The following is a 14,741-nucleotide window of genomic DNA, read 5'->3' as shown; positions in this document are numbered from 1 at the left end:
TGCTTAATGTCCACTACTACAATAGTAAGCAGGAGAGTATAAATTCCTGTCAAGAGTTCACCAGAAGAGCTTCCCAAGCCCCACTCTGAAGAAAATCCAGCCTTGTGAAAGTGAGAGGGCAATTCAGACTCAGAATCTGATCAAGGGCCCCAGCTCAAACTGTACAATAAAACATCATAAAAAAAAACAAAACAAAACAAAAAACACCAAAAAACAACCCCAAACCAAAACACCGAGGCACAGACTGCAGGGCTGCAACTCACCCCAATTGCTACAGCATTTGTTAAGGTCAAAGTTAATATTGCATATCTTGGTCCTTAGCAATCCATAGACAGACTCTGCTCTTGCCTTCCTTTCCAGTTCTTCCAAGCTTCCTCCCCCTCTTCCCTCCAGGAATCACATGGAGCACAAGCTAACACCACTCCCATGGCTTCAGTTAAGAACCAAACAAACAACTTGCAAACATCAGACATTAACTGAGAGTCAGCCAGAGCCTTTTTACAGCAGACTGTAAGTGGTTCTTACTTCTTGCCAGGGCAAGAAATGCTACAGCCAAGCAACCAGAAATTTCTCTGCTATGCTTCAGTGTATAAACAGAAGAACAACATGTAATCAGCCATCTGAGTACCAAACAATTACTCATCTTCAGGCAAGCAACAATACCTTACAATTAGTCAGATGTGGGGGTGGAAAAAGACCTGTACAGGAGAAGCTCCCACTGCAGTAGCTCTTCTAAGACATACACAAAACCCTCCTTCTTCTTCCATCCATCCAGCATTCCACCTTGGCACTTTTCTTTATAATTAGCAGCTTTAAGTCCTACCTGATGGCTGATCTCCAGCACCTGCACACCATTCTGTTAGAGAGCAAGGCCAGCTGCCCCCCTGGCTCTACAGAACGCCCATAAAATTCTGCTGCAGAGATCCTCCCCTGGTGCTGTTAAAGCTGAATGCTCTCAAGGACTCCAAAGGAGCATACTGTATATTCTGGCCTGCCTAGTATATCTACTTTTCTAAACTTTATTCTCACAAATTCCTAAGAGTCAAGATGAGACAGCAGGTGATAGCAACAGTCCCCTGAACACCATTGCTTACAAGCTTAAGAACAACTTCACTTCATTACACAAGTCTAAAGGGTGACAGACTAAATGGCAAAGCATTAGGCAGTGAGAGGACAACTTAAGTAGTACATGGAAACTGGGAGACATGTACAGGACTAAGGTGACTGAAGGAGTTTGATGTATCAGGTGTACAGAATCAGTTTTAACTTGCTTTTCTACGAAAATCTCTAATGAGGCTATGTCTATGACAATGAAACAATTCTGGTTGCTAGAGACCCACATGCTAATTGAAGTGTTAATACAGACACCCAGCACTGCTTTAGCAGAGAACAACAGGATTAACTGCTACCTAAATGTAATCAATTAAGAGCTAAGGTAATTATGCTTAAGATTTAGACCCTAAACATGCAAGTTTTGAAGCTGTTCTGTGAAGGAAGTGGACATTCTGCCAATATACCTGCAGTAAAGAATAATAAAATACAGAACCCGGGGAATATAGATCCTACCAAAAAAATGCTTCTATAGTGTAGGTATCATCACTTTGCTTTCTATTTCCATTCCATTTCTTTTTTGATGTCTATCACTATCTCACCACAAAGCACATTTAGGAAAATGAGTAGTTGCACTTGTTAAACCAGGCAGGACACTGAAATAAGGAGAGAGGGAACATGACTCTATCCCAAACAACTCTATTCCTTTATTACATACACTCCTTTCTGTATTTCTCTTCTCAAAGGGAAAACAAAATAGCTACCATACCTTTAAGTCTTTTAAGATCATGAAGAAACAAGACAATTGATATCCATTCCTACTCATTCATAAAACAGGCCTCCTGCTTTAAGTTACACCCATTCAAAGCATCCATTTGTGATTTTAATACAGCAGAGAGTAAATTTTCTGCTCTTATGTTGTTCACATTTGCAGGATCAAACTGGAACTACTGCGTCATAGTACCATTATGAAAGACCTAGGCCAAGGACCAGGCAGAAGGGAAAGAGTCTACAATATCTGAGGGAATTTACAAAATATTATTCATATTATCAGAATTGTGCCTGTAAACTTTGTTGTAAGACAGATCAAGGACCAGTGTATCCTTATTTTACTAGACAGGGAAAGCAAAGAACCATTTAGAGAGGAGGTTTGTTTACAGCTGCTAAGTGAATTGAGAAGGGTTTAGAAAACAATAGCTTCTAGTTCAGGACCCGTATTCAGCCTACTAAAACCTCTTGGCTATTTAGCTAAAATGCTGCAACCCCAAAGCAGCTTGGCAGCTCACCTCCTTCTGCAAAATTCCTCAGTTCCACTCGCTGTGGCGTGCCCCATTCATCTTCTTGCCATCAAATGTGCTCTCACCTCTTGCTTCCTGCTGTGTCAGTACATTAAATTCTTCTAACAGGAGGAAAATATATTAAAGGAATAATAATAACACTGATAACGATAGTCTAAGAAATACATATTTCTTCCTCCATATTTCCCGTTGTTCGATTAGTCTCACAGCAAGAACAACATTAATCACTGGGGCAACAGATAAAAGATAAAATTTGAATTTTGCTGTGTGCTACTGAGTGTGTATTTGTGTGCTCAGACAGCAGGGAGGGAGGCAGCACGATAATCTGTCATTTTCTATATTTATGCTGCTGGAGTCAGTCAGGACTGGTTCTCCATTGTTACCACAGATTAAAATCATTCATGTCCTTATACTTTCATTGGAGGTCATCTTTCAGGAAAAAAAAGGACAATATGACCAAGATTAATTCGAGCTGTGTGTGCGAATCTCTGTGTATGGCTTGGGCACTGAGGCCATTGCTTGGATGTTAGAAGAACACAACATACAGTAGTTTTTTTCTCCTTACCCGATGATTCTTTTTACACTAAGAATGAGAGCTTTTCTCCAAAACAGTTACTAGAAATGAGCTGTTGCAAGTGAGACAAAGAGGTGCTTTTTAAATGATCTTAGTACAAGTGTGTGAGGGGTCCAGCTCCCTCCAACTTTGAACTGCTGTGGAAGAAGCCATGGGTCCTTAAATCTCACTGCCAGCAATTCTACTGAACTGAGTCTCTGCCAGCTTGGCAAAAAAAAAAAACTAAAACCAACCAAAACGAACCAAAAACCAACAAAAAACTGAACTTCTCTTTATTCCTTGGGAAGATAGAATTAGAACGAAGCAGAGATTAAAAAGTAAAAGTGCAGTTACTAAGCCAAATAGGTACAAATTTCTCTCTAAACATTTGTCTATCCAAAATAGAGTTGCTAGAACCACCAACCTACCGTTTCTACCCATATCACTCTTCATCTTTAAATCTTGCTGTTTCCTTCACATATCTCTATGAGATAAATGCATCTCATCTTCTACATCTTAGTTCTTTGTCTGCACCTTGGTATTCATACTTTCTCTACTCAGTTTCATGAGTGGCATGGGAATGCCATTAGAGCATTCACAATGTTTCCCACTCTATGGTTCATGCCTTTTAATAAACTACTAGTATTCCCTGGAAGTCTCTTCAACCACAAATCAATTTCCTTATTACACTTAATCTGAGACACAGCAAAATGGGAAACACAGCACCAGTGGAAAACTCTCAAAGCAATTATTAGGGAAAATAATCTCTCCATGAGTCATTGTAAAGGTGAAAAGCCAACAGACCAAATTTTCTCCAAAAACACTCTAGAAGGAAGAAGAGGATCATTTCTATCCCATGCAATACCAAGAAAACTGAAATTCAATTCCTCACCTCATTGGCTTTATTTTTCTGTTGAAATTTTGTGGAAACAAATTCTAATATTTCAGAATATAATAGAAGTATTTTGCAATCAAAATGAACAACACCCCACCTACTCATATGCCATCTAAGGGAGGAGAGAAAGGATTGGTGGTTTTATCACCTGTCTTGCTAATCACTACTTTTAAGGGCTGTACCTTGACAGACTTGCAAATCAGTGACAACTCATCCCACAGATGAAAAAGAAACTAGCAGAAATCTTTCTGTTTCTGCTAGTTAAAAACACTATCATTCTATGCAATACCCAAGGCATTAATTAGATGGTTTCAGAAAGTGAGTCTGTCACAACAGCATGAATGTGTTTCTAATCTGTGCACATTCATTTAAATATAAGCTAGGAAAGGTAAGAGGTGCATTCCCACCTCTCAGCCAGTGCTGTAAAACAACAACGAAACAAACAAACAAAATGAAATGACATGCTCTGGAAGTATTTTTTCAATGTCTGCAGCTTCTAGGCAATTTCCTGCTTAAGTGTATAAAGAGCAAGCAGAGCAGATGTGCTATAACAAGACATGAGCCAATCCTCCAACTATATTTGAGTTATAACCATTGATTCTACTTCATATATTTCCAAGCAGTTGTTTTTGCAGTACTAGATCTCTTCGTCCTCTACTGCCACTGCAGCATTGCCCTAGAACAACACACTTATCCTATTCTTTCATTTGACTTGTGATCGAATGTATGGTTAACTATAGTAGCTTTAGGTTTGCAATACTGATTTCCAAAATCTGATTTTGGAAATAATCTTCCATGTGCCTTTCAAGAATCCTTTAGTCAGGGCAAATGACATGTCTAAATACACATGTCCTGTGTAAGGGTACTTTAAAAGAAATGCAGGCCTGCCTGCCTGCCTGCCTGAAGAAGGCAGGTGTCAGTTTGCTACAGCCTTTATTACAGTTTCATGTCCTTATATTATAGGAAAGAGTGTGGTTTTTTGTCACCTAAAATCAAGCAAATATTTTAGTAAGTTCTTGTTCAAGATAAAAATATCATCAGAGAAAAATCTAAATAAGTACTGAAATTCCAGAAAAATGCTAGACCAGCTCCTCCTTCATATGCTGGGACAAATCTTAATTTCTAAAATTCACAGTGGAACAGAACTGGGTATGGGTGTCAAAAACACCATCTGAGAGTTTGCTGTTTGCCTCAAGTGATTGTTCATACCTGCAGATTAATGGCAATGTAAATGCAACCGTTGTAGAAATGAATCAGCTAACTTGATCCTTCTCTATTTGAAGAAATATTGGAAGAAATAAAAAGACAGTGGGAGTCCCGGCAAAACACATAGAAGTGACTAGTTAAAAACAGTAGTATACAAAAAAAAGGTTATCAGAAAAATGAGTGTAAGCTGTATTTTGAGAAATTATACTGTATGTCAACTTGTCGCGCTCAAGTTTGCCACACTTATTTAGTCAAATCCCTTTCCCAGAGTCACAAAAGAGAGGCTCCATTTGGAGCTGACAATGATTACTAAGTTAAATGTTCAAATATCACTGGAGATAATGTCAACAAATGACAGCAGACACCAGCATATGTGTGAGCTGCTTTACAAATACAATGTTCTTTATTACTGTAATTGTGCTTAGCAGAAATACAAGGCTGAGCTTGTTTCCATCGTCAGTACTTGTCAGAACATGGGAGCATAGATTGGAACTAATATTGCAGTAAAATAACATCCTTTTTTTGTTGTATGGGTTCTGAACTCCTGGTTCACTATGTCACTTCCCGAAGTGCAGCACACTTGTTTTCTGCAGAAAGCAAGTGAAATACTGAAAATATAGGATTATATTTTAGATTATGTGAGCTTTACAGGTAATTGAGTATCCTGAACGCTAAATCAATAAATATAATTTAAACACATCACATCACTCCTACAATTCTCTATTAAAACATGGAGAATATTTTTATCTCTTTCCATACAGAACATTATAATATCAAATATGTTTTTCTGGCTAGGTAGCTACTACATTACATGCCAAGGACTCTGCACTTCTATATACAATAAATATATTTCTGTACTACGCATTTATTTAGAGGTTAGCTGGAATTATTTTATTAATCACTCTGTAACCTACATGAACAGTAGTTTGCATGACAATTTTCTACCCCATATTAGGATTCCTGCTTCCAAACTCTGTTTTCTTTCTCCATTCAAACCACACTACCACTTAATCATCACAAAAGAAGTGAATGCCATTTTATGAATTTTACTGCAGCAATGCAACTTTACCACTCACTGAACAAGACTGTGATGCAGAAGAAAGGATTCCACTCTGAAAGATGGTACAGGTTGAGGGCTTTGGTCTTTTTTAAGAGAGGAAGAAGCAGAAAAGGAGGGATGAGAGACACACTGTGTAATTTTCAGTGGTACCAGTGGGTCAATGAAGTCAGACTCATTAAAAGCTCTTTTTTCATTAGAGCTTTGCAGTCTTGGGATGAAAATGTCACTAGTGACTTATAAGAAGCAAAAACTAAATTAAAGGCCAATTTCTTTCCCCAAAAAATTATTATCTGTGGGTGTAAAAGAAATTACCTAGGCAAGACCAAGGGTGAGACAATTTTGTCTTAGCTGATGGTAAAAGTCTAATTAGATTGACAAATCTTCTCTGCTATTTTCCTTTGCGATATACACTACAAGAAAGGATGTAGCCTGGAGCTGTACATTATGGAAAGACATTAATCAAGATTATTGGACCCTCACAAGAAAATACAGTTAGAAGGCTGGTCAAAATAAAAGCTTGAGAACCTTATTCTGAGCCACGTCAATGGGCTGGTTGCTCCATATGGATAATGGGTAGATCTCCTCTACATCCACAAGTAATTTATTCTCAACATCTCCAAGCTACAGTTTGAACAGTTTGGCAAGTGTCATTATTCTCATCTCAAGAAGCTGAGGCATGCATTGGATATGTAACAGCGCACACAGTTTCTAGTTTGTGAAGCACATAATCAAAAGTCTGTCTGTCTTCCAGATCAATTTTTCACAGAAGTAATTTTGGTCTTGGGACCTCAGCCACCTGTGTCACAGGCAGGTATATTAGGGGCCTGCCCTAGGTCAATGGGCCTTAGGGCCTTCTGAAGCTTCTCCAGAGCAGTTCTTGAAGACTCACAGACCAGCTGGAATCGTATCTTGGATTTCCCAAACTGAACATGTTTTGAAAGGAAGACTCATGTATCACCACACAAGCTTTTCTAGACTAGCTTTACTTAGCAATTAACTTCAAAGATATCTTTGCACAAATCATTTGAAAACTGAAATGACCCATCTGTGAACCGGACAGGACACGCCACATGAGAACATATGGAGAGTCTCCTAAAAAGCTTTGACCTATGATTTGCTAAATAAGTTCTCAGAATATATGCAGCTGACATGGGAGCAGAAGACAAAAGAACGAGTGTCAATTTAACTCCTTTTCATAGAAGTTTCCCAAACCCAGAAATCCCTGAACTACTTCACTAATAATTGAAGCTGTGCTTTAGATCAGGAAATATGGGGATGTGGAATTCCGTGACCATTAGCAATTGCTAATGAAGGAACCCTGAGAGAAACACGGGAGTCTTGCAAGAATACAATATGGCACAAGTATGGTGATCCTCATCTAATAGCAGCCTGAACAACACACCACACGCAAAAGCTAATGGCTTGGTTTTGAGGCTTTTGTAGGGTTACACAGCAAAGTAGAAGTCCTAGAGAGGATATTATTATCATAGGAGAGTCTGGTATGTCAGGGCCCTGAGATCGGCAGCAGGAATTTAGTACAACACATGTCACTTCTGAACAGACCATACTTAATTCCAGAAAAAAAACACATGTAAGAAAGTCAAATCAGCATCTCTACTTGGGCATCAGAGTGCAAGTACCATTTGCAACTCACTGAAACAAAACCAAAGTGACACTCCTTTTTCTCTCTTATTTTCTGTTAGCAGAAGAAGGTCAAATCTTATCTTCCTTCAAGGTGTTTCTGAAGTATATTTGAATCACAGAAACATTTCTATCAGCATAGAATGCATATATCTCAACTGTTTCTCACTGAAATCCTGCCTGTCTGCCACTAATTCAAGTTTCACTGCCTTGCAGAAACGTTACAAATTTTAAACCAAAATGAACTTACAGAAATTTTAATTACTAATATATTTGCCATAATAACATTCTAGCAACATTTTTCTCTCATTTTGCTTTGTCTTGTTTGTCCAAGGCTATATACCACATTTGGGATCTTCACAAATTGAAAAGCATGTCATCGGTCTGTGCATATACAGTGTATTTTTTAAGCACTTCATTTTCCTAGCTGTTTTAGTCTAACTGTGGTCTAAAATACTGCTGGCAATACTCAGACTATCTAACTGCAGGAAGTATCTTTCTTTACATTATGAATAGAAGAAATCTTTGCAGTTGTAATACTCTTCTGTACTTCCTTAACAAGTGATGTGTAAATCTACATCCTACTGAGATTCCCCTGGATTTTGTATTGCTTTGGGATTATAAACTTGCTATTCTGCACAAGCTTTATATGCATTTCAAAAAGGAGAAGTTTTAGTTACTTATATATAAAAATGAGTAATACAAATAGCAAATATAATCATAATACAGTAATAATATTTATTATTTATCTCAATTTTTTCTATTTTGCATTAGATACTTTACTTTGACAAGTATTATGCCTGGTATTTCTATAATGGACCAGAACCCTTCTGTACTTAGTGTATGTGTGCAGAATAAAAAGTACATTCTGAGTGCAAGGAGTCTGCAATTTAAGGATGAAACAAGATATAACATACAGACACAGAAAGATGGATAATAAGCCAAAAAAAGTGACCATATTGATCAGTTTGATAAGCTGCTGCCTTAGACCATCCTCAGTCTAATCTCTGACAAATTTTTGGCAAACATGATGAAAGGAAGGTTTCAATGGGATTGAAAAACAACCTGCTGTTGCCTTGTGCATGTTACCAGGAAGCAGAAAGATTCTTATGATCATATCTAAGAAATGAGAAAAAAAAACTTGAATTCTACCAATTAGGATGGGCAAAGATGAGAGTAAACTGTGAATGGCCTTGAAAGTGAAAAAAGTGGTTTATTTTTTGAGCAGAAAAGAGAAAGCTAAAGCAAGATAATAACTAACTATATTTGTACCACTCATAGCCTTAGGTAGCTATATTTTACATTCCCCAAAGAACAAACTTGTTCTATTAGTTTTTTCCACCACTTAGATCTAAAATAGTAAGCAGGCTTGACAATGGTGATGTCAAACACAAGAGAGATAAAATAACCATTAGGCATCTGAAAACCACAGCTGGAGATACTGGCTAAACAGCAAAAGACAATTTCTTCTCACTTTCACTGCACAAATAACGCAACTTAAGCTGACAGAATCAAACTCTACCAAGAGGAAGGAAGAAACACAAGCTATCTGTGCTGCGACAGCAATAAAATGGCCTGATACTGAAATGCAGAAAGTTGTAATGGAGGTACATTATTGACCTTTATCTTTTTTTCAGTGGGTAGTATGAAGTGTCAAAGAGTTATTGCTTTAATATCAGCTGAGATGAGGCCATTTGTTGTGGTGCATGTGTATCCAGGAAATCACTGATCTAACCATGTTTTTAGAAGCACTTTAACACTTTATTAAATCTTCTTGAAGCTCTTTCAGCACACAGTGGTCTCTAGAGGCTAAGTGAACTGCCACGAAGGCTAGGCAAGAAGCTTTTTGGAAGAGTTCCTCCTCAAGTAAGTCAGTGTCATTTCCAGCTTGATCTAGCCTACAAAGGTCCAGTGCTACTCTGTTACACTCCTATAGCTAATCTCAGTTCTGCTGTTTTTATAAATTATAGAAAATCTTCAGTAGACTAAAACCAGGAGAATCAGGACCATAGACTTTATTCTTCTGGAAATGTAACTGTACAAAGAACTTTTCTAAAAGTAGATCTAGCCAGTGAGGAGAGGAAACTGTAATTCTTTCAAAATTTCTGACAAACAGTGACCAAACCTGGGATAGTTTCCCCTTGTTTAGCTGCAACTTTAGAAATAATTTATTAGGTGTCTGAGGCTAATAGCTCAGCTAATTCCAGTCCCACTGCCAATTGGACTGAAAGAGTATTGAAGGGAGCAATGTTAAATCTTGGTTCAGATGTACTCTAACAGTTGTACATTCAACTGCAGCCAGAGGTACCTCACAGAATCACAGAACGGTTGGAGCTGGAAAGGAGGCCATCTGGTCCAACTCTCTTGCTCAAGCAAGGTCACCCACAGCCAGTTGCCCAGGACCATGTGCAGATGGCTTTGAATATTTACAGGCATAAACGCTCCACAATCTCTCTGAGCAATTTTTGCCAGTGCTCAGTTATCCTCATAGTAAAAAAGTATTTGCTGACATTTGTGTCCATTTTCTTTGTTCCTGTCACTAGGCACCACTGTCGTTTCTACAGCCTTCTTCAGGTATTTGTACACATTGTTAAGATCCTCCCTGAACCTTCTCTTCCCCAGGCTGAGCACTCACAGCTCTCAGTCTTTTCTCATAGGAGAGGTGCACCATTCCCTTAAACATCTTAGAGGGCCTTTGCTGGACTCTCTCCAGCAGCTACACATCTCTTTTGTTGTGAAAAGCGCAGAACTGGACACAATACTCTAGGTATGGCCTGAGCTCTTATACAATCAAAAGTACAATTTTTGTGTTTTCTTATCCAAAGTACCTAGGACTGGATTAAAAAAGAAAAAAAAAAAAAAAAAAAAAAAGAAAGAATTGTAATATATTCACAAACACAATCAATAACTGATTAAACCTTCTGAAGCAGTTAGAAAGCAAGCATGCAACTCACACCATTACAGATTTCAAACTCCTCAATTTCATTGTTTTCTGTCCCAAGCAGCATATATTGTTTCAGGTAAGCAGGTGGACTACTTCATTTTTTTTGTCTCTACCTAGACAACAATATACCTTCCACTGGAGGTTTAATAAAGGCACACTCTGATCCATAATCACTTGCCAATATCTCAGCCAGTGTATGCTAATGTCAATGAAAGTATGTCAGTTTCTACAGGATGAGGTTCTGAAGTAGACAATGATTTTAAAAAAATGTTGCATCCTGGTTGATAATGAGATAGTATGCCATTGACACTAAAAAGTTTCAAAATCTGATCTACTGTTCATTTATTTATATGATATTCTTTGCACAGACAAGGAGAAACAATTTAAAGTCTTTATTTCTAATCAGTACCTTATTCTGGCTGCCATAAGTGGTTCCATTGATTTGAAACGAAGAAGCCAGAACATCTGAAATTCTGTTGTATGTAGGAATGATTTTTACCAAAGATGTTGGAACTGGTTTGTTTTCAAATATCTACATTTTGCAAGAAACCGATCCTGATATCATTCCTTTAGAACTTTCTTCAAGAAGGCTATAACAGAAAAATGAAAAATGGCTCTACCAGGAAGTAATGCTCCATTGCTTTACTCCCCATTATGAACTTCACTGTTGCAGGACTATGTGCTGTCATAATAATAAATAACAACACACCCACTCCTCCTTAAGTTCTGTAACTCTCTCAGGAATACACTTCCCCACATATGGAACTGTGGAAACAGTTAAAATCATATTCTCATTCACACTGGGGCAATCCTACTTACAAAAATGAGGTTGCACTAGAACAGGAGTAAAATCTGTCCCCATTATCACGTACATATGCCATAATAATTCATCCAGCTGTACGTTCACCAACACAAGACAATACTTTGTGATGAGTTACCCTTTGCAATATTATTACAATAGAGTTACATGGAGCATGATCCAGAGAACATAGATCCTGTGAGCTTATAAGTAGGCGGTGAAACAAAAGACTGATTAAAAACCCAAGGAAATGTACAAGACTAATTGACTCACCTGGATGCTGGGCGGTGAACGATTTTTTCGGGTTGTAGTGGTGGCCATTGTTGTTGTGGTTTCCATGACTGTAGTAGACATCTCTGGTGGCACGGAGGTTGTGGGTGTTGTTCCCAAGATGGAAGGGACTTCTCCAACGAGTCGGACACTTCCATTGATTTTAATGTTGGGATTGTTCTCTGCTGCCATATTCAGCACTTTCAAGCCATTGTAATAAAGACCGGAGAGCTGGCCTTGGAAGAGACGGCCTCTGTCTTTCCCTCCTATGGCTATTTGCGCCTGGGTGTTGAAGATCGTTAACTGTCGTCCTAGTGAAGGGGGGTGAATAATATTATTGACAGACATTTCCTTCACTTTGCATCTTACATTGAGCCCTGGCCAGAAATGATGGACAACAAAGAAGTAGATTCATTCTTGGTAGTGTTTATGGTGGCTGTAGAAATACAGTATGGAAATGTATTGCCTAAGGCTCATCACTAAGGAAGATTAGCCTGAAAGAACAGCTAAAACTGAATCTCATACTTCAGCAACGACTCATACATCAAAACTCTGGAGGAGCATTGTCTCAGAAATTTGAACTGTCTTTTACAGCCACACCCATTTTAAACTGCAACTAAGGCTCCAATATGTGACTTTTTCTATCAGTTCAGATTGTAGTACCTATCCAGCTTTATCCCATAAAAAAATATTTTGACTGGTCAAAGGATGAAATTAACTCATAAAGCCACTATTGATAATGCAAAGGTTTTAAAGGGTGGCTTTAGGACAGTAAAACATTAGAAAAAATTGATGGTGATATAAGGACTATGTGGGATCTGAAGACAGGATCCATCATGATCTTCCACCTGTAAATTTTGTGTTGAGAAGGTTCGCAAACCTAAAATCAAGAAACACCAAATGCAAACATTTGTGATGTCTCTGAAAGAGCAAAGTTTTTGAAATAGTGAGGATATATATTGCTTCAGAATGCTAAGCCCTAAAAGGCCTTACATGTGACTCCTCTCTTACAGACAGTGAAATTCAAATTTATGCAGGTGAAGTGGTTTACTCAGGGTCATACCTTGAGTGTTAGGAGTGGTCTAATGTATGTTCTATGTAATGAAAAATGTGTTTATTAAAAAAAACATCTGATAACAATTGCCAATTCACCTAATTTTGCAGGACACATATCACATTGAGCTAGGACTGCTCTATAAATGCTGCTTATATCCCAGGTTACACTCGACTGACTATATTATGAAATAGCTTTCTTTATGGAGTGCAAAGGTATGCCTATAATTCCACTGTTCCTCAGAAGTTTAGAGGCAGGCCACCTGGAATCTGTTGAATTAACAGACAATCAGACAGGGCAGAGCTCAAAAGAGTTATCAATGCAGCATCAAGTCAAACATCATTCAAATATCTACTGTGTTTTCCCATTTTAATGAAGTTTGCAACACATGTCCCCATCCCATTCCCACTCCCCAGTTTTCACTCACCACTTTCTAGTCAACCCTGATGAGGGGTGCAAAATGCCACCATATAGCAAAGCACAGTCTATAACCCACTGCTCACTCCTTCACAGCCAGTGGTTAGTGTAGATCAAAATATGAGGGGGAGCTCACCAATTTTGGTGGTCGTCGTGACGGGTCTCGAAGTCAAGTGGTGATGCGGTGTTGCATCATCTTATGGTGACAGGATGGACCATGGGGAAGAGAATGGGGACAAGAGAAGAAATGTATCTGAAAGGAGTTCCTACCTCCAAAGAGGACCCTAGCTAACTAAGCAAGTGTATGGAGAGGAGTAACATAGGGACATGTGGAGGTAGGCTGCACATCTCTTGTGCTCCTTACCCATAGATTTGTAAATGAAACACTAGGACTTGATTGGGGTGAAGTAACTGCATTGATGAAGAAATGAGAAATAAAAATGGAGAGTATCCTTCCCCTGGAAAGTGTTGAAACACCTGATGCAATATTCTGCATCTCAGGAGGTTTTAAACTTACCAGAGGTAACAAATGTCTATTAAAACATCAACAAACATGCACTGAAGCCACACATCCTCAGCATGTAAAAACAGAGCCCTTCCACTTGTCTACGGAGGGAAATAGGATCAAATGATAATATCTGCTAAAGTACTCAGCCCAGTTCCTGCCTGAGGTAGAGGAAATGGCCCTGAACCATGTAAAAGGCCAAATTTTTGTCATGTACCATGTCCTCAGAACACAATATTCCTTTGCTTGGTGTTCCTGTCCCTACTTAACCAGACATTTCACTTGCTACTTTTCCTTCCTTCCTACCACACACATGACAGTACCAAAAGGTAGAGGTGAGATTAGTAAAGAACAGGGAGTTATTTCAGTAATCTTGAGATGTTATCTCTGAAAGTGGTAGGGTACTGACCAGTCAAAGCTTTCCATTTCCATTTCTTTCTCCCCTTAAATAAATACTGTATCTTTTTATTATCTTTTACCAGAAGGAAAAGGGGTGGGCCAAGATTAGGAAGGAGAATCGTTGCTGTTCCAGCCAGGAGAGCTCCCCAAGCCAAGACAGAAAAGAGGTTTCCTCACCTTTACTGGAGAATCAGAACTCCCTTCAGGGTGTCATCTATTCTAATCCAAGCTCATAGAACAACTTTAGACATGTCTGTCATATCTCTTGCTTTACTTTCATGAATGAGGAGTTATAATATTAAGGCTGAAAAAAAGATCACGTCTCCATTTCTGGGCCTTTGTCTGCAGCTTCTAATACTGAAACAAAGTGTACACCAAGGAGGTGACACCACTCTGGTAAGAAAGTAACTTTGATTGTGTGTTTTGGAGTCTTCCTTGTTTGTTAAGTGGTCTTCTAGTCCAGGATTCATGCACTGCACCGTATGATTAATGCTGAAGACAGCAGTGGTACTAGAACTATGCTTGCTAAAAGAGCAATCACTTCTTTGAGTCCAAACCTGTCATTCCTCATTTTTCACTCTACAATTGTATACACACACATGAAGAAGGACAATAGGGAATTGTGGAATAAGAGAAAACTGTTGAGAGAA

General features: G+C 38.5%; 1 protein-coding gene across 12 annotated transcripts in view; it reads right to left on the bottom strand.

The window, feature by feature from the left end:
• NRXN3 (neurexin 3) overlaps positions 1 to 14,741 on the bottom strand; it is a 1,013,224-nt gene that overhangs the window by 98,271 nt on the left and 900,212 nt on the right. For 7 of the 12 annotated variants that reach the window (XM_061997784.1, XM_061997785.1, XM_061997790.1 and 4 more), the window contains one exon: positions 11,720 to 12,027. In XM_061997784.1, coding sequence (XP_061853768.1) covers positions 11,720 to 12,027 — 308 coding nt within the window. Of the gene's footprint in view, positions 1 to 11,719; positions 12,028 to 13,323; positions 13,384 to 14,741 lie in introns of all 12 variants that reach the window. The other 5 variants (XM_061997781.1, XM_061997782.1, XM_061997788.1 and 2 more) reach the window with 1 other exon arrangement.

The sequence above is a fragment of the Colius striatus genome, chromosome 6 (genome assembly GCF_028858725.1).
Source record: "Colius striatus isolate bColStr4 chromosome 6, bColStr4.1.hap1, whole genome shotgun sequence".
Taxonomy (NCBI): Eukaryota; Metazoa; Chordata; class Aves; order Coliiformes; family Coliidae; genus Colius; species Colius striatus.
Note: the sequence above shows the minus strand (reverse complement) of the source record. Positions and strands in the feature narration are given on the sequence as shown.